General features: G+C 38.4%; 1 protein-coding gene across 4 annotated transcripts in view; it reads right to left on the bottom strand.

The window, feature by feature from the left end:
- opa1 (OPA1 mitochondrial dynamin like GTPase) overlaps positions 1–19272 on the bottom strand; it is a 38549-nt gene extending 19277 nt beyond the window's left edge. The window contains exons 1-27 of one of the 4 annotated variants that reach the window (XM_053322016.1): positions 19135–19272; positions 17700–18024; positions 17211–17307; positions 16893–17000; positions 15577–15630; positions 13814–13896; positions 11869–12024; positions 9987–10040; positions 9708–9812; positions 9309–9395; positions 8964–9077; positions 8626–8706; positions 8410–8484; positions 8252–8323; positions 7823–7922; positions 7478–7608; positions 6441–6513; positions 6143–6215; positions 5942–6057; positions 4174–4238; positions 4004–4080; positions 2824–2989; positions 2262–2414; positions 1845–1953; positions 1392–1471; positions 339–479; positions 96–212 (exon numbers count right to left, since the gene is read on the bottom strand). In XM_053322016.1, coding sequence (XP_053177991.1) covers positions 96–212; positions 339–479; positions 1392–1471; positions 1845–1953; positions 2262–2414; positions 2824–2989; positions 4004–4080; positions 4174–4238; positions 5942–6057; positions 6143–6215; positions 6441–6513; positions 7478–7608; positions 7823–7922; positions 8252–8323; positions 8410–8484; positions 8626–8706; positions 8964–9077; positions 9309–9395; positions 9708–9812; positions 9987–10040; positions 11869–12024; positions 13814–13896; positions 15577–15630; positions 16893–17000; positions 17211–17307; positions 17700–18024; positions 19135–19163 — 2841 coding nt within the window. In that variant the 5' untranslated portion in view covers positions 19164–19272. The remainder of the gene's footprint in view (positions 1–95; positions 213–338; positions 480–1391; positions 1472–1844; positions 1954–2261; positions 2415–2823; positions 2990–4003; positions 4081–4173; positions 4239–5941; positions 6058–6142; positions 6216–6440; positions 6514–7477; positions 7609–7822; positions 7923–8251; positions 8324–8409; positions 8485–8625; positions 8707–8963; positions 9078–9308; positions 9396–9707; positions 9813–9986; positions 10041–11868; positions 12025–13813; positions 13897–15576; positions 15631–16892; positions 17001–17210; positions 17308–17699; positions 18025–19134) is intronic. The other 3 variants (XM_053322018.1, XM_053322017.1, XM_053322019.1) reach the window with 3 other exon arrangements.
- Between the last annotated feature and the right edge of the window lie 6563 nt (positions 19273–25835).

Raw genomic sequence — 25835 nt, 5'->3', positions numbered from 1 at the left:
GGCACACAGATTAGCTTTTCTCACCATGACTTAAAATACAACTTAAAAAGGAGCTGGCAGAGAAAGACAACTCAGGAGAACTATAATCTACTTACCTCAGAGTCAACAAAGTGTCTCTGGTAGTAGTAGAAGCCTCTCCTGCAGAGGTTGCAGTGGGACAATGCCTTCTGCAAGAAGTGTCGTCGGTACAGCTGATGCCAGGTGTCCTTGATCTGGACCAGGCAAGAAAGTCAGTAATCCAGCAGTTAATGAGTGGACAACGTAATAAAAACAGCCACTGAAGCACAACTTTTGTACATGTTGCAGAGATGGAATTGAAAAAAGTATTTCGATCTCACCAGCACAGGGTCAACTTCAACCCCTCGTCCCTCTAGGTTCTTCCGGACTGTGGTGACTTCGTCATTGGCCAGGTAGGCTGTGTGGTCTTCGTGCAACTTCAGCAAGCGCTCCAGCTCGTTTTTCGTTTCATTACGGATGTGCTACAAAGGTCAAAGAAAAGTGAGTAAGCACTGTCATGGTGGTGCTACTGAAAGTAATGCAATTAGGGCCTGATTTACTAAAGGTCTGCGTGTGTAAAAACGTGTGCAAACTTGACATCACCCGCAAAAAATATGCAAGCTTATCTACTAACGCAGCGCACTGAGGTTTGCGTTTTGCAACTGTGCAAGATATTACGCGCTGTCCATTTACATTTACCATAATGAATATGTAATACGGGGCGTTTCAACCCCAGTGTGCAAAATACAGGGAGGAGAAAATGCAAATATGTTATTTAGCACACGCATTGTGATTTACCAAACCTGAAGGTATTATTTCTGATGGCAACTGCGTCTATAAATAATACCTTTGAAGGGCAGGTATTAACCAGCTGTGCACTGCACACAGATGACTGCTGTCACTGTGGAGAGGAGGAGACGGAGGTACAATGACAGAATACACACAAGATGGAGTTTTTCCACCTGTGTTAATAATTTTGGAGTGGAATATTTTTGGTTATACTAACAGCATTGACTTTGTCACAAATAATCTCCCATCTCAGTTTTTCTGGTAATATTTGTTTTTGTTATAACTCAATATACTTGTTAACCTCTTGCACTAGAACCTGATCACATTTCATTTTGTGCTTGCAGCTTTCTGCTCGTCCAAACTCTCCATTCAGACACGCAAAACCCTCATTTAAATACTGCTGTCTCCACCCTGTTGCACCCGTTTTCATTTACGCAGATATTCTTAGTAGATCACCCGCAAAACGCTTGCAAATGAAACACGCAATATATTGCACTGTGCACGCAATCTAGTACCCACTATTTGGGATCTTAGTATATCAGGCCCTTAGTGTCTTATACTTCTTCTAAATGAAAGTTTCTGGGATGCCTATTAAAAACTCTGACCTGATCTGGTGTACGATTCTTCCAGTTCATCCACCTCTGCTTCCAGTCTGGACCCACCATGTCTCTGATAACTGATTCAGCTGCAAGATGAGAGGAGCACAAAAGAAAAGGGATATAGACAATACATACAGCATGTTATTAAGTACTTGCCACTTCTATCCAAAGTATTTCAAACCATGAAGTCAGAACTCATGAGTATTCACTGCACAATAGAGACAGAACTTTTAACCCAGGCAACACAGGAGATGTGCCTTTGTGACTTAGTTAACCATTTACTCCATAATTTGGTAGCCATATTATGTGAAACAATGCTGATAAGCGCAGGTGTGTTCGACTGTGGAGTAAATGGAGATTTTCATTTGTAGTAATAAAGGATCTGAGCCTACTATGTTTGAATACTGAGCTCGATCTAAATGATCTTGATGTTACATGAAGGCATCAAGACTGACGTACTGTCTTTGAGGCGTGACTGCAAGGTTTCCTCCATGAACTGGATTGCTGCATCCCACTGTGGCTTGTCTGTGATGGAACGGTCTTCTAGGGCATTGTGTTGGATCACCCTCTGACACACACACACACACACACACACACACACACACACACACACACACACACACACACACACACACACACACACACACACACACACACACACACACACACACACACACACGAAAAAGTACATTATCAGTTAAGATGTCATGCAATGATAATGCATATTAAGCCCAATACCAGATGTGCCAGTTGTTGGCAACAAATAATCATTGCACTAATTCCAGCAAGACCAGTTACATTCATAATATATGATGACTAAATTGCAAACTAAATTAAATCAAAATGTGCATGTAAGTGGATTTACTGTGTGTTTACCAGGCTGTCCTTAGCCCTCTCATTCCACTTATGCCTCTTGATACTCTCGTCCTTCACAGCCTCCTTCAGCTTGTCAAAAATGTCGTCCTGGTCTTTGCCTCTGTATTCAGCCATGAAGCGGGCAAACTCCTCCTGCAGTGTCTCCCAGGCAACCTAATGGGGGGCAAAGTATATTGGAGAAAGAAGAAGGCTCATATTAACATAAGCCCATTGCCTGATTGAATATTTTTTGGAAGCTCAGCAGTTTATGTCAGAGTAGTTGAACTGAATATAAGTGGTAAGAAGCAACTCTAAAACAGAGAATCTGAATGTCACTGAAGTGCCAAATCATTCAGAAATAACTCAATATTTGACAACAGCATATTTTTATGATTATCAATTATCATTTTAAATGAAATGCAAAAACAGGCACCAACTCATGCATTAATATTTGGAGATTTCCTTTTATCAGCAGAAAATATGATTTAACAAAAATTTGATTAGAGTTCATGTAATAAATAACATTTTGTATTAACAATCTAAATCATAACATAACCAGTTGTATAAAGTTGGTCTCCGTTACCTCCAGTGCTTTATGTGGAAGCTGCTTGTCGGTCCACTGCTTGAGCTTGATGTCTACAGTGGTGTTAAAGGTACCAGAGTCCATTGTTTGGGCAGCAGGCAGGTAGATATTCTCAATCACATGGGTGGAAACACGTTCCCACAGCTTCTTTTGCAGGATGGACTCCCTGGGAGGTTAAAAGATACTGCAAGTCATGCCAACTTCCAATGACTGGACTGAAAGAAGATTTTTTAATTGGCACCACATAGTGGAGCAGGTTGTACCATTTTGGTACTCTGTGCTTTTGTTTTGTAGTGACGGTGCTTTGTCCATATCATAATATTTTTTTTACCTTTAAGTTCAAATTATTATATTTTGATTCAGATTTATAATAGGTATAACAAGCAGGCAGTGTTTGTAACCAAGTTGCTTTCAGATTTCCAGCTCAGTTCAGTTAAGTGATCCGCTGAGACAGAAAACAATGAGTGAAGAGGGATCGCTCTTGGCTGAGCGGCTTTTACTCCTGTAGTCAGTGCTACTGCGATTGCACTTGATTCTAATAGATTCCAATACAGCTCCACTATGACCCTGTTAGCCGTTAACGGTCTCCCCACTCCTACTCCATTTCTCCACAGCAGTGCGACAATGGAACAAAACCCTGCACAGGTCCCCATGAGAGCAGAGCAGTGTTGTGCCTCTCATTTATCATAAACACATGCTCATATTTCATTAAGCTCCCCTTTTGTTCAGGCTAGCACTCTTCACTGTCAATAAGCACAATCTCCAATAGTGCTGGCTGGCCGCTGGCCAGCTAACTGGGCCACCCCTGTTCCTGTCCATGGGCCATTTATCAGAGTATTGATCTGGGAGAACTGATGGCACGCACACTGGGGACGGCCACAACACCAAGCATACATCTCATTAAGCAAGGTTTTCCTCATTGAGGGTGAGGTATAACTCTACATTCATGTAGAGATAAATACATGCAGAGAAAGGCCTGCAGTATGCTCTAAAAATAGTTTCCTGTTCATGGCTGGTTTAGTGTGAGAACGAGTTCTTCATAAACAGACAGTTGCGCGTTCGGGTCCTCAAACGTGGTACCGTTTCTTGTTAAAACAGATTTTATATATAAATGGCATGATGCTATTACCTATAATATAAAAATGAAGCTACAACTGACCTCCGACCTGAATAAACTTACCAGTGTTGTGGGGTCACTTGACTCAAGCTAATGACTTCATCCAAGATTTCATTTTTAGCCTTTTCAAACAGTTCATTCTGCAAAGAGAGAAAATGAAGACATATGTATAAATATTCTGGGGAATTGTGATACAAGAGTGTAATTTTAAGTGTAGTGTTTGTTTTTCTCACCCTGTCCAGCTCTCTCAGACGAGGATAGTTGTTCTTCCATTCTGTCTCCAGATTGAAGCGGGATGCTGGAAGGATGGTGACAATGAATATTAATTTTTTAACATCAATATTAATAATATTCAACTTTAAATTTAACATAAATGAAATTATGATTGAATACTAGTTTTAAACCCACCTCCCCAATCCCTCCCTCCTTCCCCTTCCAAAGGTCAACAAACATACATACAAATACATTCAGCAAACAATATACCAAAGCAATCTAAATAGACTTTAAATGCTAAAAACAAAGAAAGAAAGAAAAAAACTGCATAAGATGTGTACATCAAGACTGATTCAGACTTCTCTTCTTCAGTGTCTTAGTGCTATAATTTTGAATGGAAAAAAAGGGCAACGGCAAGTTTACTATTGCAAGAAAAGGCTTAGTTCAAACAAAGTTTTTACCAAGTTGGATACAATTTTCCTAGACCCACATATTGAATATGTGACTTTTTCTAATTTAAAAGAAGTCATCATCTCTCTAACCCATTGTGTAAATGAACAGGGCTTTGTTGTTTTCCAGGGGAGAAGAATGAAACAGTGGGCCAAAAGAGATGCAAATGCAGTAGCGTTTTCCTTATACAAAGATAAATTCTCCTCTGATTTTGCCACACTAAAAATGACAGAGACACAGTTTGTGGTAATGCTTTCTACCACACACATGCCTGCCATGCCCAAACTTGCAGGACTTTGGTGGCATCTGGGAAATTTTGAATTTACTGTATAGCCAATCTAGCATTTGAAAAATGCAGTGGGTGAAGGATTTTGAACTGTATTAGTCCATGTCTTATACAGAGTGATGAGGGATGTGTGCTATGTTGTCGTCCCATGTCTGCTCCAATAGTTCTTCCCTTATCTCCTCTTCCCAAGCTGCTTTTCTGTCAGCCCAAGTAAGGGGCTTAAATGTGCTGGATCACCCTGGAGATTAGGCCCTTCTCATACGGGTTAAGATCTAAAATGTAATGTACTGAATCAACTGGGGGTGCACAAGGTAGAGAATCGCTTTGTTTTAACTTGGTATGATATAAAAGGCAGCTTTCAGGTTGCTAATGGTGCCTATCCTTTAATAAAAGTGTGTGAAGAACTTTGTGCATACACACACGCTCCTAACTCCATTAGGAGGAGAGGAGATGGGGCCAGTCACACACTCTTTATTAAGTCAGTTTTAGTTCTCACTTATGCACACAGAGACAGAGAATGACACAGACACTCACATGCATACCCAACGCTGCTGTCCCTTTCCACAGCTCCCTATCCACAGTGGTGATTAGGCTAATTGCTGGTTTGTGAGGCCACGGTGGTGCCAAGCATGGAGGATGAAGGCCGGCTGTGTGTGATTTGATGGGCTATGGATCGATACACCACACAATGGGCCTATGGGAACTGCAGTCTCATGGCCATAAATCTCTTGTGCTGTTAGCAATAGACCCGTGATTGTCTAGACTAATTGCAGTTAGAAGGCAGGACTGAGGAAGTGAAAAAGTGTGGCGAGGCAGGTCGAGTAAGACGACTACAGTGAGGTGGGACAGTCATGAGTAGAGAAGTAGCACCTGTTCCCTGTAAAGTTCATTGATTTAAATCTTACCATGCCTATTAACACTATCACAACATGCCTGGCACTGTAAAAGGCTTTGGATATAAACACTTGCAAAATGCCACCAATGACAATCAACAATCCATCCAAAAGGATAGAGTTTAAAAATAGCTAAATAGCCTGTGAAAGTGATCATACCTTTAAAGACATCAGCCTGCTGCTCAACAGACTCCCTGACCATCTTCCAGAAGCAGTCAGAGACAGCGAGACTCAAGTTCTTTGTGGTCACCTGATGGGCCTTCAACATACCGTCCCTAGTTCCACAAGGACATTAATTGTCAACTATAAATTCATTAATTCCATCAAGCATTACATTTTGGTAAATGATGTGTAACTTGCCTTAATAATCTTGAATTCTGGAAGAAATCCTCCTCATAGTCTTTAATGGAGTCTATGCTTTCACCACTGCTCCCTACAGATGGGTAGACAGAGTAAGAATAAGATGTCAGTATCTGGCAATTCAGTTAGTTACTTTATACAAAATAATATCTAAACATATGTGATTAAGAATTACATAATTCAGAACCTACAAGAAGGTCCCTGGTTACCAGAGGAGGCTGGGACATAATAATCTGAAACTACTCATTTACTTCTGGGATTAATGCAGACTGCTGGATCACTCTGTAGTGCATGTTACCTTTTCCTGTCACCACAGCAAAGTAGCCCAGGGCCTTCATGGGGAACAGCTTGCCTTCCACTATTTGCTGGATCTGAAAAAAATGAATGTGACTTAAATTCTTGGGCTCCTTTAATCAGTAGTACAAGCTTCCCAACACTGGCTCATTGAGGGAACATCAGACTAAAATTAAAGCTCTGGGCTCCCTCTTGTGGCGCAACTGCATAAAGCTTCTCTCAAGGCAGCTCACATTTTATACACAGGCCTGAAAAATAAATAAAAATCCACTCCAGATAGTTACTCTAAAAAGATATGACGAAGTCATAACAGGTGTCCATCATTTAATAAAAATAGGTTTCTGAAGCCTTAATAAGTATGTAATTTGCTCCATCTGGTATATGTCCCATACTTTTTGGATCCATACATTATATGTAGGGGGATCCGGTTTTAACCACCTAGTTATGCATTTTAATGCTGCTGTGAGCAATATGTTTAGGAGGTATTTTTCATCCTTTCTGTCTATACTCATAGGTATTGCTCCTAATAATGATATTGTAGGGCTTTGTGGGATGTCCCGTTTGAAAACCGCTTTGAGGGCGTCAAAAACCTTCTTCCAAAATAGATTTAGTTTAGGACAGAGCCAGAATATATGAGTGTGGTTGGCATTATCTTTAACACAGTTCCTCCAGCAAGAACCACTACGTGTCGGCCCCATCTTGGCTGTTATTTCTGGTGTTCTGAAAAACCTGGCAATTACTTTCCACTTAAATTTCCTCCAGGAGTTTGGTCACTTTTTGTAAGTGTTTTCTGTTCTCTTGCAGCCAATAAGGGATGGTAATAACTAACGAATGATTGAATAATGATTGTTTTGAAGAAATTATCAATCAATAATAAGTTAATTAATGCTGCAAAATTCAACAGTGGCACTGCTGTCCTTTATGGGCATCAATAAAAAAATTCATCAAAAGGAAAATTACTATATAATGATCACCATATAAAAACAACACTTTTGTTGATTTGCCTTTTTGGGGCTCAAATGAAAAGCTAAGCTGTCTCACCCTGTTAGGGCTGGCCAAGTTCTTCTCCGCCAAGTCAACTTTGGTCAGGACAAAGATGGTCCTTTTCCCATGGGGGTCCATTTGGCTAACCAAGTCTGTTACAATGCTGCGCTCTGCATCCACACTGCCATCTGGATGGAAAGAGATGACAGTCAGAGAAGAAGTGGTAATTGTGTGTAGATGATAACAGTGATGATGTAAGGAGTGATAAAGGGGTGAAGGACTTGGATTTGCTGTTCTGCTTAAGAACAATGGGACAGAGCAGCAAGGGACTGAATGTCAGTCCTTTCCTTGCTTACAATCATAACTATTGCCTTTGTTGTGAATAGCATGCTCATGGCTTACCCTGAATACAGAGGATGATTGCATTTGGGTTCTGCATGTAAGCCTTGCTGATGCTGAAGATGGTGTCCTTCGTGTCTGATGCCATGCCTGCAGTCACAGTCTGAGAAAAACACATAAACAGACCTCTTAAAAACTGTATTTGTATTACTCTATTTACGCAGACCAGCATGGTTACAGTATTCATCATTCTAAAAAGAGCAATTTCATAGTTTGGTTTATGATTCTATAAATCTTTATTGTTGTGTAAATATCGAGGTAATAGATCACAAAATCATGTTTCTTGTACATGTTAATGAATCTATATAGGGTCATTAGGTCAAAATAATACAAGAAAATATAATGATTCTACGCATGAAATACTTCCTTTGTGCAAATTAATCTAATGCAAAGGTGTCTTACTAATACAAGACCACAGTTGTCTTTACTTACACTGATGACGCCTGGTAAGTCAACAAGCACCATCCTCTGGATGCCGGGGCCTTTGACACTCAAGGATATTGTCTAACAAAAAAATTAAAAATAATTGTTATTCTGCAACACAGGAAACAGCAGCTTCGTTAACAATCTGGATGAAAACCATGTCCAACCTCAGAGCTGACTGTCTGTCCCTCCTTCACACTCTTCCTCATCCTCAGCTCAATCTCATGCCTCAGAGCAGCCAGCTGCAGGACACAGAAAGAGAGATCAGATGTAATGGTATAAACAGATAACATCAATGAAAGGCAGCATCTCTTATTCTAATGAAGTTCAAATTAATGCTGAAATTCATATTAGGTGGATGAATGAATGGCTTTGTGACTTACGTCCTCTTCCTTGGTAAGGTCAAACTCTCTGCCACTGTCCTTGAACAGAGCCACGTGGTGGGGCCCTTCACTTAATGTCACCTGCAGAAAAAAGTATTATATGTAAGAATGAAAGAATGCATTACACAATTTCATTACAGCAAAAAAAATGCCAATATGTGTAGTGATTACAAGCCTGTGCATATGTTATACAGTACGAATCAAAAGTTTGGACACACCTTCCCGTTCCCTTGAATAAGGTGTCCAAATTTTTGATTTGTACTATATGGGTGCATAACTTTTTACTGTACTTTCACAGACAAAATTACACAAAAACCAGCCACTCTGGTCCCGCGTACCTTGACAGGAGAGCGTGTCATCATCTCTCCAGAGCCCCTGGGAAAAATCCTGGCCTGAGCTATCATCTCCAGCACGCTAGTTTTCCCAGCACTCTGATCGCCAACCACAACCACCTGAAATAGCAGCAGAAGTGGATGATGGAGGACAGAAGAGAAGAAAAGGGCAAGTAAACCAAAAATAAAAGTAACACAAAGTAACACAAAGTGCAGATACAAATGATATTTAGCATGTTTTTGAAAAACACTGAAAAACTACAGCACCTGCATCAACTAAGCAGCCAAAACTGAAATAATGCCCTCATTTAATCCGTTCCCAGTCAACCCAAAACTAAATTAGCTCCTTACCCTGGGTAAGTGGTCCTGGGTGTTGTAGTTGGCATCATAGTCAGACAAGATGTCCAGGACTTCAGAATACAAGTCAATAAGGGATTTCTACAAGAGGGGATACAACAGTAATGTTCAAGCTTAATTACATTTAACTTTATATTAACATTAAAGCACTTAGCTGGTACTTTTACTTCAGGAAATAACTGAAGTAGTCGAAAAATAACTAATATTACAGACACAGGACTCAAATAAGTATATATACATATAAATATTTTTATATATCAAGAAAATATTTCCATGTCGTGTGATGATGTTATTTTATGTAGTGTTAACACCCACATTTAATTGATTTAATCTTTAAAAGTCGGTGTGTATTGGAGTATTTATTGTGCACATGCATTTCCATGTGTAACCCACCTTCACTTTCCTTTGGTGAATCCCTTTATCATCTTTTTGCAGAACCACTTTCCTCAACTCTTTATTCTCTTTCTCCAGTCTCTCCAGCATGCGTTGATATTTTAGCTATGAATAAATAGAATAAACTATCAACAACCAGCATCAGCAACACTTCAAAGAGAATTGGACCTGGTGACAGTATTTGGTTCAGTATTGCAATCAGAGGATTTATCACGTTATTGAGCTATGAACAATATGATGAATTTGATTTTAACCAAAGCAAGAAAATATCTACTGTACCTGAGTACGAAGCAGTTCCTCTTGAAGCTGGTCTAACTTTTCTTTGTCTGAAGACTAGAGATCAAAGTACAAAAATAGAAAAAGAACAGCAACAAACTGAATTAACGCTTTCTCTTTGATAGTAAGGGCTTCCCGTTACCCGACCTCACAAGCATGAACTCCCACCAGCACCACAAAGGTACGTTACGTGCACACTGTATTACAGAAAGAACCAGAGTTGAAAATCAAGTTAATGCATGAAGAGAGGAACAAAAACCAGATTTCAAGCAGACAGTTCTTATTGTGGCATTACTCAAGTTTGATCAACAAGCTATGATTCACAAACTGGCACAAATCACAGAGTGAGCCCCGAAAAATCCACCTGAATTAAGATCACAGAATCATATCTCAATTGTTGATACATTTTGTACACTTGCAATATGTTTGTTGGGATGAGAGACAGGACAGAAAACAGGACACAGCATACATTAACAGAGGTAGGATTGGCAGCAAAGGAAAGGGAATTTAACAGTCACACCAAACTATGTTAACAAAAACACAGCTAAGACATGAAGTGCTCTGTAAATTATGTTTGACGTACCAATTGTGTTTTAAAACCTTATGATTGTTGTCAATTGAGAGACTTGTGATATTTTGGCATTACAAAACTGCAGCTAACAGACTTTAGGCTTGCTGCTCCTGACTGCTAGTGACCTCATCACCTTTCAGTTTTTATAAAAATTGGGTCCATTCATGTTAGATTGAAAAAGTGCACCTCAAACCATGCAGCGACTTGCTACTCGACTCCATGCAGTGCTTCCGTAATAAATAGTGCTTCTGATGATTTTCCATCCAGTGAGGCTGAGCTACATCAATTTGCTTCGGGAACCGAGCTACAGAGGCCCATGCATGCCCTTCCGACAACCAACTGGCAAAGAAAATCTTAGCACAGCCTGACAGACGATGGGGTGATATATGGATGTTACTGCTGGATATTGGGTAAAGGTACAAACGTGCCAATTTGTCTCCACTACGGATATAATAAATTTAGCATAAAGGGGTATTACAAAACTTATTTTAACCCTAACTCCATGGCTCAAAGTAGAACATCAGACACAAACACCTGTAATATTAAATGCAGTAGCCATGCAATAAACACTTTTAGTCAGAGACGAGTTGGTTTATTGCTGGTGGTTGTGTAATGTGCTGCATTTTACTTTACACAAATTAAACATTGTAGGTTTACCAAAGATTGTATTTACTGCATGGCCACAGCACTGAAATATAGTAATGAAATATTTTGTAGCTGTCTGTGTCCATATTTATTAAGTTAACATACAATATTAAACTTCTACACTCTTAGCAGTCAAAGAAAACACTGCCATTATAACCTGATTATTATTATTATTATTTTTTTTACAAGAGTCTGATTTGATTATTCTAATTGCCTATATTGCTATATTTTTCACATATTAAGTTAGTTAAACAGCAACTTAACATTAGGTGAAAATCTTGTTTTTGCTGCTCTCCAGTAGTCTATCTTCTGACCTCGCTGCAGTGATGCAGAAGTGTACTCTGGGTTACAACAGTAAACTGTGACATTCATGTTAGGTGTAGATGCAGATACAGATGCACCAGAGTACACTTCTGACCACAATCTATCACACCTGTAAGAGATGCTGGGTGTGGTCAAGGTGCAGTCTTGTAACTTTCTACCAGAGAGGGCAAACTGAAAAACTTTTTCAGCCTGATGTTAATTACTCTTTAATTAGTTAATTTGTAGGAACTGAAGTAATAATAATTAAGTGTTCCTACAATATATATTCAGTTCCTAATCTGTAGCTTTGGTCTTTTGATAGGCATTTGTGGGATAGGGCGGATCTAAGTGGGGTAGGACCTTCACCTTGCGTTTCTGTTGAGGGGGGCTGGGGTTCGGAGGCGGACTGGGAGCAGGCTCTGGCGGTGGGGGACGCGCATTATTCGCTGCAGCGGCCCGCCGGACCTCCTCCTCGTGCCGCTGGATCTGCTGCTGAATAAGAACGAGCTCGCCAAGCAGACCCTGCTGGGGTATGTCATAATGAGAGAGATGTAGGAGCGGCAACAAAAACAACAACCAGCTGGTCATTGGGCTGGTCAGCCATACAGGCCAATGCTGCATCTAAATACACGGCTACAGCAGAGGAAACCGCGCCTGTGTCTCAATCACTGGCTGACCTTGTTGCAGCTGACTAATTTCAGAGTCATGATTCAGTCAAGGTCTCTAGCTTTGGTAATCTTGCCACCGTCATCAGTGTGACCCAACAAAGTCAGTCTCTCGTACATAAAGGGGAGATGCCAAACTTTGCCAGACTGAAGGCAGAAGAGGCGACTAATACCACAACCAGTGTCTCTCAGCAAGTGGCACCAACAGTGATTCTGTTCTCTTTCCTCACAATCATCATCACTGTGGATTAATAACTCTACGCTGTAACAGGTTTTCATATTTCTAAGAGAAAAGAAAATGGAGTTTCATTGAAAATGTAAAATATTAACCACATTTTTAGTGATGTAGTGAACTGCTCACCATTGTAGATCATAACTAAGATCACAATATTGAATTTTGGTGCACAAATGAAATTCTGCAATTCTAAACATGATCTGTCTGAGTATACTGAAGCTGCTGAAGATGATGATGATGATTAAATAAGCAAAGCAAGCACTGGGATATTGCTCTATCGGGGTGAAGCATAAAGCGCTACAGTATAGCAGGTGAAATTTCTTTAGTTCAGGTGTCTCCAACATGAGCACATTATCCATTTCTATGCTGGGTTTTTTTTCACTTTTTCACAAATGTACCTTGATGTGAAACAACAACTTGTAAGTTGTGTCATGTTATACTGTGTGTCATGTTGGAGAACATGATTGCAGACTAAAAGCAGGGCATAGGAGAAGAAAGGCAGCATCTCTTATTTTAATGCAGCTCTCCTAAGAATAATCATATTCAATGTCAAATCTACGCATAAAATCTTGTTGTTTAAACTTTAACTCTGTAATGTTAAAAACACAGAAAAACATAGAAAATAGAACAGCAGTACACTGAACGTTGTCACTGTAGGAAAGAACAAAACACAAAATGAACAAGAGAGAGGACAACAGAAATTAAACAAATGTGAATACAGAGTGAATGGTATGTGATGTAAAGCTAGAGGAAGGGATGATCTCCATGAATGGGACTTCTGGAAAAAGCATGACAAGAAGTAAGGGCACTCATGAAGCAATGAATAATAACAGTGTGCATAAACTCAGATTAGACTCAGTCAGAATAAGTGGGTTAGTGAGTACACGGTATCCTCTGTCAATGCTAAAACCTTTTACATTTCATCTCATTACAGAGGAAGCTGCTCTGTAGTTAGACTTGCACTTAAGACTAGATAACTTGCCATTTATCTTATCATACTGTTGAAATTATTCAGTAAAACCATGTTATTACTATGACCATAAGCGCTAAAATAATTTTGCTGATAACGCGCTGCTAGTGTGAAAAGCACATTTAACATTCAGTGGAACTGACTGAATCCAAAAACACCCACAAATATGATACTTCCTCATTTGATACTACATGATACTTCAAAGTGGCCTTAATAGCCTTGATGAACTCCCATCAATGCCTACACAATATCAAATTTAGGGGACATTTTAATTACAAGTGCTTTCTGAATAAATTCTGAGTGAATTTGGATCTAGTGCACTACAACTCTTGCCACTGAAGTGAAAGGAAGCCAAGCTGCATTAAAGGAGGTTTATGAAACCAAGTTGTGGTGAATTAGAGAGGACAAAGCTGACAGTGTCAGCAGGTTTTATGAACTTGCCTTTTTGTATTGCTTGTCGCTGGCATCTTGTGTGGCTGCAGCAGAAGCATCTGTGGCTTTTAGTGGAGGGTCACCTGAGGTTTCTACCAGAAGACACACAACAACACAGAATAAGGTTAGACATTAAAATGCATGACATACTATGTGCATCATATACACAAGCCTAGGTGACAATGCCCGTGGCCAAAAGGTGCCAGATTATTTTTAAAGCATACCTATGATTAGAAAAAGAAAGACCAGTGTAATTAGAGATCTGATGTTTGGAAAATCTTGCACTGATCTACAGACACATACACTGACTGGTACTGTGGTAAAAAACGCAGTAATGTTTACATAGTGCAGTTTGTAGCAAAAAAAATCGTATTGTTTCAAGAATGCATTTTTAATCTCCTTTCTTTATTAATAATCAAGCTCTAATAGTGTTTCAGTTCAGAGATTACAACATTCCTTTTTACTTTCTTGGGTAGTAATGAAGTTAAATCTCTAAAGTTTTAACTTAACCACTGAATGCTGAGTCATGAGGAGAACCTAAAACATTCAACCTCTTACAGTGTGCGTCCAATAAGTCCAACATTTAGAGTTCTCTAAGTAATTACAATAAAATGCAAAAAATGTTCAGAATAAATGCTTGATGGTTTGGTTTAAGTAGAAATTTGGACATAGTTTGCTGAAATTTTGTTTGGTACACTTTAGTGGGGCTTCTGTGTTATAAAAGAAGTTATTGTAGGTCAAACTTATTAATATTATTGGTTTATATGATGTGAACTAACTAGCTTTTACTGCTATGCACAAAGCAAAGTCTGCTTATAAATGAGGGAGGTGTTTAGAAAAGCGATATGCTGCAATGTGCCGTACATAGTCAAATGTGATGTCATGCAGAGGGTAATAAGTAGAATGGTTAATTTTGAAGAGAAGGAGCCAGGGACACTCCTTTGTTGTTTTTATGCGTCACTCTAAGGTGGGAACCTTTTTGTTTGTAAGTGACTCTGGAAGATCACGTGTTTCCATATCCATCTGAGCATGCCACTAAAAAAAAAAGTATTTGTGGATTTGCAAATGTTGAAGTTCAGTGGATATGTCATATAGATTGCAGTTAGGGTTAATTTTCCAAACATCTGAGTGGCAACAACTAAAAGCAGAAAGAGAACACCCAAAATATTAGTGATTAGAGTGTAATTACAGAAAACAGGCCAGGGGAGAGAGAGGGTGGAAGTCAAAGGAGGCAAAACACACAGGTAGGACAAAGTGCAGCCAAGGACAGTCAAGTTAAAGAAAGTCACAAGGGAACAGGAGAACATACTTAAGGCAAACACACTGGATTTGCTTTTGAGAGCTCTCCAGACCAGGAGGGAAAAAAATAAAACTTGCACTTGGAATAGTAACCATTCAGGATCACTAACCATTTTAAAAGAATTCAAAAAGAAGCAACTGAAAGATACCGATTACAGTAAACAGATATTAGCAACAGAGTCTAATTGGATGTCTACGGAAATACGCCTACTGCTCTGAATACCCAGAGTCCAAAATGAGACTGTTTCACCATCCTACGGATAGTTCATACATTTCACTGAATACACAACCTGCGTTCACCATGAACAATGCCATTGTTGACAGCAGCACTGGTCTGCAACCTGGAAGCTTGGAAGTCTGCAAACAGGAATGCTACCACAACCATACCAACATCATGGCAAGATGGTGGTCAAACATCAACGGAAAAGAAAGGAGGGGAGTGGGCAGCGCTACTGAGAGCGGGGTTTACACACCTAACAACAGATGCAGACCAGAAGCTCCTTTGACTTCACTACCCAAACTCACACCTGTAAAGAATGTGGAGGAGGACAGGAGGTTGGGGGTAGGGGGGGGGGGGGGGAGAAAGGAAGAACAACACAAGATAAAAATCATAAAATGACAGAAGCAGAGGGATGGTGGTCAAAGCAGGGCCACAGCTAAATTATGTGTGTTAAAACAGAGCTTCAGGTAAAAAAAAAGCCACTTCATGAGAAGCAGTTAAAGGAGAGCAGCACACCAATTAACTGAGCTGGATCCTCAAGGAGTCAGCGCCAATCAAGATGTGGTTAAATTTAAAAGGTATGTCCATTACTGACTACAGATTTGTAAGTAAAAGAAGACATTTTCTTTGATATTGTTGCATTATGACGCAACATATTATCAGTTCTTCTGTAACTTGATGGAGTTACCTTCCATAAATGCATTTTGGACTCAGGGTGCAGAAAACACAGCAACTGGCCTAAATTCTGCAAAGGTTATTAGAAGAATGTCATGGTGAATTAAAGGTGCCCTGTGGAGTTTTGTGTTGAGCTGATAGAGGAAACCTGAGATTGCTTTACAAATGTTAACAGTGTTGTAAATTGCATGGTGGCAAGTAGATCATTGTAATTGCTGTTGGCATATGTGTGCTATGGTGTGCTGTGAGCAACTATAATGAAATCCCCTGATAAGCAGATGGCGTAAGTGCTTTTCCAAACATCATTAAAGTCTGTATGTTCCTTGACCAGCAGCTGGAGGGTACTTGGTCAGCCTTAAGTGTAGTAATTTATGCATTATATGATAAATTACATCTGTGAAATGTAACAAAATAATGATCATTTGAAAGGTATATGGGCTTGATTTCAAGTCATGAGAGATTTTGTCTGTTCAGAGGTGTTTTTAAATAAATATTATAACATGAATGTGAAATAGACACTATGTAGAATCCATCTGCAACCACAACCACAGACAGAAAAGGTTATAGCAGACAAGCAGCAGATTTGAGCACACAGCAGGCTATTTCGTTATGTTTTTTTCATAACTCTGAGTCTATGTTATCTCATTCTGCTGGGGTCACTTTGCAGCAGGAGAAACCACAGACACTGTATTTGCAGCCTGGGATATGGCAGTCAGTTGAATTGTTATGTACATTATATAAAAGTACAGGCCAACACTGATATGGAAGACTGGTTTGCTCAGGTGGAATGACTGTTGCCCAGACACTGGACTACACACTCTAATGTCTATCAATAATTATTCATTGCAGATGCAGTAACCTTATAAAGACACGATTGAGATTCTGTTCACTCACCAGAGGACAGGAGGCTTTTGAGGAAGGTGAAGTTCTCTCCTATCTTGTCTAAGTCAGGTAGTAGTTTGGCTATTTCCTCAATCTCTGGTAGAGCTTTGGCCAGTTTATCTGTGGACAAAACAGATGATCGGTCAAGTGGAAAAGACAGAAAGGCAAGAAGGTAGAAAGTATTTTATGATAACCCTAAATGTGCAGCCATATTTCAAGTATAACCTTTATTTTAGACATACATAAGACATGTCCAGGTATACATTTAACTAATTATAAGATGTCAATTGTATGTCTCTCACTACATAGCACTGAAATTAAAACACTTACCGAGGTCAATTTGTTCACTCAGCTCCCAGACAAAATCAGGAATGACCCAGTTGTATTCACTAAAATCAGGCAGCATGTCCTTCCACTCTTCATAGGTCTGTGGGTATAATGACAAGCTTGTGTTATCTTCACATAAACATTATATAATAATAATATGAATCTATTTTATATTATATTAGAAGTATGTTTGGAAATAAGAAAGAGAGGATTTTCTACTGCTTTGAATAAGTAGCAAGGTAGGATCATAGCTGGAAAAACAACCAATAAATTATAACGATTGATGGGGAAATTAAAATTGTGACTACTAATGTTTGTAGTACCCTTGTAAACTCATGTGAAAATATCTAATTTCTCAGGTCTTAAGTCATTGAGAACTATGAAGAAATGTTCATGGCAGAAAAGGTTAATAAACCATGGCTTACAGAGTTTCTAATATTCATAAAAAAAATTAAAAAGAAGTGATGAGACAATTGCTGACTCCATACTGACCTTCTTAGCTGTATAGCCTCCTCCCACTGCACTGCCCAACAAGATGTATCGGAGCTTTAGCAGCCTGGAAGCAAGGCGGAGCATCCAAAAGTTGCGCTGCTGCTGGTGGCCCCGTCCCCCTGACCCCGGGGGAGGTTTAGGTGGCCGCATGGGCAACCGCGACATGGAGGTGAAATAGCGGGCTGCCGTGCGATGAGGTGGCCGCTGGGGATTGGTGTTACCCGAGTAGCGGTGGTGGATGGCACGAGACAGAGGGTGCAGCTTCTGGAGCGGTACCCGAAATCTCACCCCCATGTTGGTGGAGACCAGGTTCCTGCAGGCCATGCTGAGATAACAGAGAAATTGAGAAACACATTAAACAATCTCACCTTCCTGAAACTCATGATGTGCTATCATCAGTAATAATTTCAAATAAAGCTACTAGTCAAACATCCTACAGCAACAAATAATGACTATCTTCATTGCTGAGTAATCTGTTGATTGTTTTGTTCAACAGATATTAAATTATAAAAGACAAAAAAAACTCATATTTGAGATGCTGGAGCCATAATTCTCTGCAGACATAGTTACTAATTTTTGTTTAACTTTGACTTGATTGTAAAAGTTGCTGACATTAACTTTCCGTTGATTAACTGCTCAATTAGTTAACTAATCATTTCATCACTAATCCCTCCATATCCAGTACACAATAATTCAAATATGAGCCACAGAGAGGAGCTAATTGAACTTGGCCTCAAGACCTTTAATCACTACACCAGGTAAACACGTGAACCCAGGATAAATAAATGTTATGTTAGCAGCAGTGGTGCTTGTAGCTGTTGCACAATTACAGCAGCTGTAGCAGCAGCCAGGTATTATCAGTGTAAGTACGTTTGTCCTCATTGCCAGCCGGCGACTCAGTCCTTAGCTATAGGGGTGGTGAATAGAAAATAACTAAGAGATAAAAAGGAATAGCGTGTATACATATGGTCATACTCTGACTTGTTTAAGTTAGCTAAATGGTCCTTTTAGTACACAGTAGCACCATAAGACGCTGAAGAGATTTGGTATAAACTTTAAAGCTACAGTGTACACATAATGTTGAATATATTGTACAGATATAGATAATATAAAGCTACTAGTCCAGACCCATGTTATCTAGTTAAGGTTTAGCTATTTGACCAAAGCTACGTCAAAATCCACAACAGCAGCAAAGGCCTGTTTAATTAAGATGTCAGTGACACCAATTCATGTATATGCTTTGTGGGGATTCAGTTAGGTTTTTGGAACATGAAGCTTTTTAATTAGGACGACAGATATTCACATAAAGGAGGTAGTCCCGCTGTCCTCAGCTGTCAAAATGAGCAGCTAAGCTACATCTGCGCTTAGCTTTCCCCGCAGCTACAACACCTAGCTGACGTTACTGATCCCTAACCTCGTTTAAACGGGAACTTACCAGCCAGCTTTGCTCCCGACACGCAACATGGTGCTGCTATTAACACACGAATTTGCTTTAAAATGTAGTCTTTAGGCACTGTTTAATTCATCTTTCCAATTGGTACACATTTGCTTGCCTGTTATGGCAGCTGAGTAGCTCGTTAGCTAGCAAGGACACAGCTCAGAATGACAGTCCACTTCCGGTGAATCGGTACAACCTCCAAATCAGCACCGACAAAAACAACCACTCCAGGCGAAACAGTTCCAATATACAATCACCAGCCACTTCTCTAGGTACACCTGTGCAATCTTATTCAATCCAATTCAGCAGCTCTTCCATACATTCTACATTTGTGAAGTTTTTACATTTTCAGTTTTTGTTGATATGTCAAAAAGATGAATTCTACTTTATGTTTATTATTGTGGTCCTACTAAGTGGTGGTGGTGTACTAAGGTGCTTTAAATTGAATGGTTTTCCTTATATGTTGCCCCCCTCATGTATGTTAATGTAGTCGACAAAATATTAGGAACACCATTCAATATAATGCACACTTATACACCACCAACTCCCACTATGACCTCAATAATAATCATAAAACAGAATTATCACCTTCTTGACAATGTCAACAAAACCTGAAAATGTATAAACTTCATAAATGTAGAATTTAAAGCAGGCTTCTTGTATTGGATTGCATTAGATTGCACAGCTGCACCTAACGAGTGAGTGTAATGCTGCACTGTCTCACCCACTCAGGCTCCTCTTAGATCCCTTCATAGACAGCACCCTGAACTGCCTGGTTACTTTCTCTTGCTATAAATATTCCCCCTGTTCATACTGACCATCACAAGATCCCTTCATAAAGCACTTTCAATGTAAGTGATGGGGGATAAAATCCACAAGCGTCCTTCCATCCAAAGGTATATCTAAAAAGGTTAATGAACTTATATGAGGCTTTGGCTGTCCAAATAAGTCAAATCACGTTAATATCTTTCAAAGTTTGTCTTTGTAGTAACAAAGCTGTTAGTAGTGTACTATACTTCCACTGCAGCTGAACAAGAAAAACTGAGACACAGAAAGGTTTTTTTGTTTTTTTACTACAAAGACTGTAACTGTAGAAGATATCCACTTTATTTGAATAGCTCAGACCCGTGAAGCTTTATATAAGCTTCAGATAAACTTTAAAATACATTTATAATTGAAACAAGGACTATGGATGTTGTCTCCTATCACTTGCATCAGTGGTTCACAACCTGTATTAATATAAGGGGTTATGAGATTGGCCACACAAAAAAAGGTTTTCTACTACTTTTTGCATTGCTCATTGTGAATTGCTGTATTGTATCTTCTCAAGCCCCTAAAAATGATCATTCATTTATCTGGTAGACAATGCAAAGTGTGAGGAAGGGTTCCAGGATGTTCAGTATGAACAGGAGGAATGATTAAAGAGTGCAACATGTGTTTATATTCACATTCCATCAGACATGAAACATTTTGAACCTATCCTTTTAGGGCTGTATATACAGTAACATTTGGCCAGAGGGATGACACAAATTAAACAATACCGACAGCCTTTACAGACATCAGACACAGTGTTTATTACTATGTGCATGGAAACCTTGTAAATTTGATTTGTGTGTATTTTAGACCCTCCCTATCATGTTCTCAAGCAGCATGCAAACTTGCAGACTTTCGGTATGGATATTGCACATAAAAGGATGGAAAAACAAAACAGACATCATCCTAAATGCAACCACAGTTTAAATATACTATTATGACTGATACAGGTGTCATTTGATTAAACAGGTGGAACATGTGTTCTTATTTGCGTGACATGTTTTCTGTCTAGGAAAGTATAATTATTTATTACATATCATACAGGAGGATCACAAAGACCTAATGTATTCAAGAGTTGTGGCAGTCAGACAAAAATTCCAGTGGATTCAATTTTTTGTAACTGGTTACCAACAGCGTTAGTAATACTAAGGCTAATCTAAGGATAAATGAATTTTACACCAGTGGGAGCAGGGACCACACTAGACTGTTGCTTGGGTAACTCAAACCCTAACCCTAATTTATAGGCTGGATTCTAAAAAGTCGTTTTTTCTAAACTGAATATAAGAAGCACAATCTCATTTTAAAGCCTGCTCTCGAGGTATATTATTCATGAATATGGAGGATGACACCAATGTGTCCTTACAGCCCTCAATATCCCACAATAAATGATGTGCTGCAGTTACTTACATTTACAAGATCTGTGTCAACTTGTAGAGTGAGTAAATATCTGGATACAACTTTACAATTACCCTGTATTCTACTCAGATACACTCTGAACCATATACTCAGGCTTGATGCTACATATGTGTAACTTGAGGCTTCCTAACCATTCTCTAGCATATAAACTAATAATTATCTGCAGCCTCTGTAATATCCCACTTATCCCACATGAAGAGAAATAATTCGACCTGCAGCAGAATGTTTTAAGAACATTTATTCAAAAGAAAGAAATCAAGATAAATCTGAAATACAATCCTCAGGGAAAAAGAAATGAAAATAAATAAAAAATAAATTATAAAGTACAAAAAATTCCAAAAAAAATGTACATCTCTGCCAATAAAAAAAATACATACACCCAAGGTGAGTCTCTTGCTGAGGTGTGGGAGCTGCAAATAAAAGCGGACCAAATAAACTGTTGTGAAAGCACTGACATACAGATGAATTGTAATAAAAACTTTTACAAACTGTATATTTTCCTTATTTTGGGTATGAACTTTTATTATTTTCTCTATTCATTACAAATACACACATTTCCCTGAGGAAACAACATCCACGTGAGGCTGCATGTACTCAGTGGCTGACTCAATCTAAATGCCATTCAATGGTTTGTTTAAAGTACATGTGAATAAGAGGCCGATGCTAACTGTCAACAGTCAGTATATGTTGTACCTGTATAAGAGTAGAGGTTTCAGCATAAAATCCATTGCTTTGACATAGCTGTGTCACAATAAAAAGGCAAAACTGTAGCGTAGAAGAAAAGCTGTAGCAGTATTTACATGTTGCAAGTCATTAAATTGATTTATTTTCTGTATCAAGGTGCACAGTTATGACACAGCTGTGACTGGATCATTTTGCCATTAGCAGCAATATCATCACCTCTACAATAGACCGCTGAACAGCAACACACATTCTTTTTGCCAATTACATTTTAATTTTACATGGATGCAAAAGATATTTTAAAAAATCTAGACAGAAAAAAAAAGATGAATGAGCAGACAAAAAAAAAGTAACAAGATTGTCAGATGTTGCTCTTACTCTGAATTCACCAAGTGGAGGAGCTAAATACACTACATCCATTTAATTCCCTTCTTGTGTCAGATCAGATGCTTGGTTTCATACAAAATACTGAGACTCAAGAGAAGAAAAGCTGAGAAGTACGCTTATTTTGGTGACTTGAAGTCTTTCCAGTCGGAGTATCCTTTAACTCTAAAAGAAGACATTTTCTGTATTACTGTATATTCACCCAAGACTGAATGAATATTGATCCAAGTGCCCTATTCATACTTCACAATAACTGATTAAAATTGTGAAATAAATGCCCAGGATTCATGCCCAAATAAAGGAAATCCAAGCTAATGCAACTTCATAACAAAAGTGAAGGTACAAACAAATCCAATAGAAAGTATAAATTAAAAGTAGAAAGACAACTGATTGTAACACAGTACCAAAATAGTAGAAAAAGACACACCAGCCCTTTGATAATCCAAAAACCTTACATTTTTATAACTAAATCCTTTGACTTTTATGCACACACTAGAAATGTACATCTCATATATACAGATAAAATCCAACCTCTAATATTATTATCTCCATTTAAAGTTCACTTCTGCTCAGTCAAATCAGAATTGACAGAACTGAACACAGGCTAAAATTATTATTTTTTCTAATAACCAATACAGATGTGATCAAATGTTTTTAAATCTTTGGAAATATAATCAATAACCATAGTATTGCATTGCATTAAAAAAAACAACTACTGTTTTTGTTCTTTTCATAACATTCAATTTTAGCCTCAGTAGGTATCAAGAAAAAAAAAAAGAAACCCTGAAAGATAAAGAAAATACTGCTGAATATTCAGAAGCATAGAAACCCACGTGGCCTATCAGCCACATTGTTTAACTAGAACAAAACTAAAATCACAATTTCATGACAAACCATCAGAATCTTTCTGCAAGTTGGCACAAGTATTTCTATTTGAACCATGTTATGCATTTCATCATCAGTTTCATCTAGTATCTACCCTTCTCCTCAGTCAGACCATGAACCTATTAAAAGTAACATATAAATTTGCAAATCAAATACATGAAAACTATTATCATATATCACATTTGGGCTTTAAAAACGGTATGGATCACAACTTTCATATGCATCTGTAATATTACTACAAGTACTTCAATAGACCATGGCTTTTAAAAACTGAGCAACTTCAGGCTTTTGAGTGACGTTACTGATATTATGGAAATCTGTTGTGATATTGGATTTATATGAATCAAATAATTCATAATCACATGATACATGATAAAGTGGCAAATTATACAAAGGGGCTGTTACCAGATGTGTAATTTGCTTAATTTCAGTCACATTACATTGACATTCTTTTGACAAGGTGTCGCATAACCACTGATAAGCACTCAAGAGTATACACAGGGACATGTAATTTAAAATGAAAAAAATTAAAACATAAAATAATGACAGGGAGGCAGCTTTGTGGAGAATACAGTTATAATGACATTGGGAGGCAGCTACATATGTTTTGGTATCTTTGTTCTAAAGTGATACTTGACCCAAGATCTGTCTTTGGATTATCAAACACCATCTCTGGTGGCTGTAAAAAGGCTGTTTGTTTTCTTCATACAACAGAGTCAGCTTGTATTCAGTCAATTACAATTGTTTCCAATTTTTATGGCTGAAAAGTATCAAAATGCAAATCAAAACTCTATAGTACAAACTGCTTTTCCACTAACCCGCTTTGGGATTGATTTTACTTCCAGATTTAATTTCCACATTCAGATTTTTATAAAGAATGAAACTACAGACATCTATAGCCACCTTTGAAATCTACAAATTGTGAGTGAGTTTTAGATACTAATGAACAGATTTGGGGGAGTATCACTTTAAACATCAAAGAGAGAGCAGTGAACATAAAATGTAGCCCTTAACTCTCCATGCAGGTAGCCTATGTGCAATACATGAACACAATGTAAATGTTAATCAGCATCCATATTGTGCACGGTGTGCTTTTACATGGATGTTCTGAATGTGCTGAGAGCAGTGAGCTGATGAGACGCGCAATGCCTTGCCTTTTGTTTACCATCAAACTCTTAATTAGTCTTCCATAGGAAGAAATGTTTTACTGAGACGGTTATGGACATTTAAAAAAAAAAATAAAAAAAAATGTAGTATGGCTCTCTGGAGCCCATCAGCCGTGAGTTTAAAGATGAATGATCTAAAACATCATGTTTCATGCATTTGGATAATTGTCCATGAGAACCAGCAAGATGCATGCAGTTTCTTCTGCAGATGTTTTAATACAGAGATGTACATGTAAAATATTCTTAATACTACAATAATGCTGTGTATTTGTAGTAATAAATCTAGTTTTGCAAGTCTTTAAAACATGACCACAGAGCTGGTGTCTTTGCATGCTTTCAGTCTCCTGTCTGATGTCATTAGATAGTGACAGGAAATGGCTCATAAATGCAAAAACAAGATTCAATTTTTACAGCAATGGTAGTGGCTCATTAGATTGTGATGTTGCTATTTCTACGCTTTACCAATACCAGAGCAAACAAAATTTGGACTAAAGGGGAGTGCCTGAGGAAAGGCAACGTTGTCCCCTGTCGGTCTTCGGTTACAACATGCATGCAATGAGAGTTCAGTCATCACTTTTAGAGGTATCCTGTTGGGAGCTGAAGTGTTGTTGACTGGTTGGTGAAATGACATGAAACACCAGGAGATGAAAAAAAAAAAAGAATGAAAATTCATCCTCTGTACATCATGTCTGCCAAATTTCATGGCAAAACAGCTGATAATTGTTGACATATTTCACTCTGGACCAACAGAACAATGCTACTTGCAATTCCTTGATCAATGATTCGTTTTTCTTATTGTCTTTTTGTATATTTTCTAAATAACATCTTTGACAAGACGACAGATGCAATGGATAGCCTGCCACAGGTCCCAGCCCATGGTTGAGTGTAGATGAATACATCCTTTGTGTATAAGGCTCTCTCACTTATACTTTTTTCAAAGTCATCAGTTCTTAAATGTGTATAAAAGTTTTGGGAAAATGAGAATGAGAAAATATGCAACCTCAGATTAGTTTGAGGTTAATAATTTTGTAGTTTCAATCATCAATCTGCATGTTTAGTGTATTTTGTGAGGAAGTCTTGCAATAAACAAACAAACAAAAAACACTTCCTTAAATCTACTTTGCCTACTTCTAGTAACAGCAAGTCACTTTCTACATTTATTTTAAATTAAATTAAAAGTGGCCGAAAACAACAGTATAATTTTATGGAAGGTAGTATCACCTTGATGGCTGGTGACACATCAACACAATAAATAAGTTTAATGAAAGCAGGTAAAACTATCCTGTCAGCTCTTACCAAAAATATATATTTTTAGAATTATTGTACAGTTTCCAAACCCTACAAAATTTAGAC

This window comes from Scomber japonicus, chromosome 7 (genome assembly GCF_027409825.1).
Source record: "Scomber japonicus isolate fScoJap1 chromosome 7, fScoJap1.pri, whole genome shotgun sequence".
NCBI lineage: Eukaryota > Metazoa > Chordata > Actinopteri > Scombriformes > Scombridae > Scomber > Scomber japonicus.
Note: the sequence above shows the minus strand (reverse complement) of the source record. Positions and strands in the feature narration are given on the sequence as shown.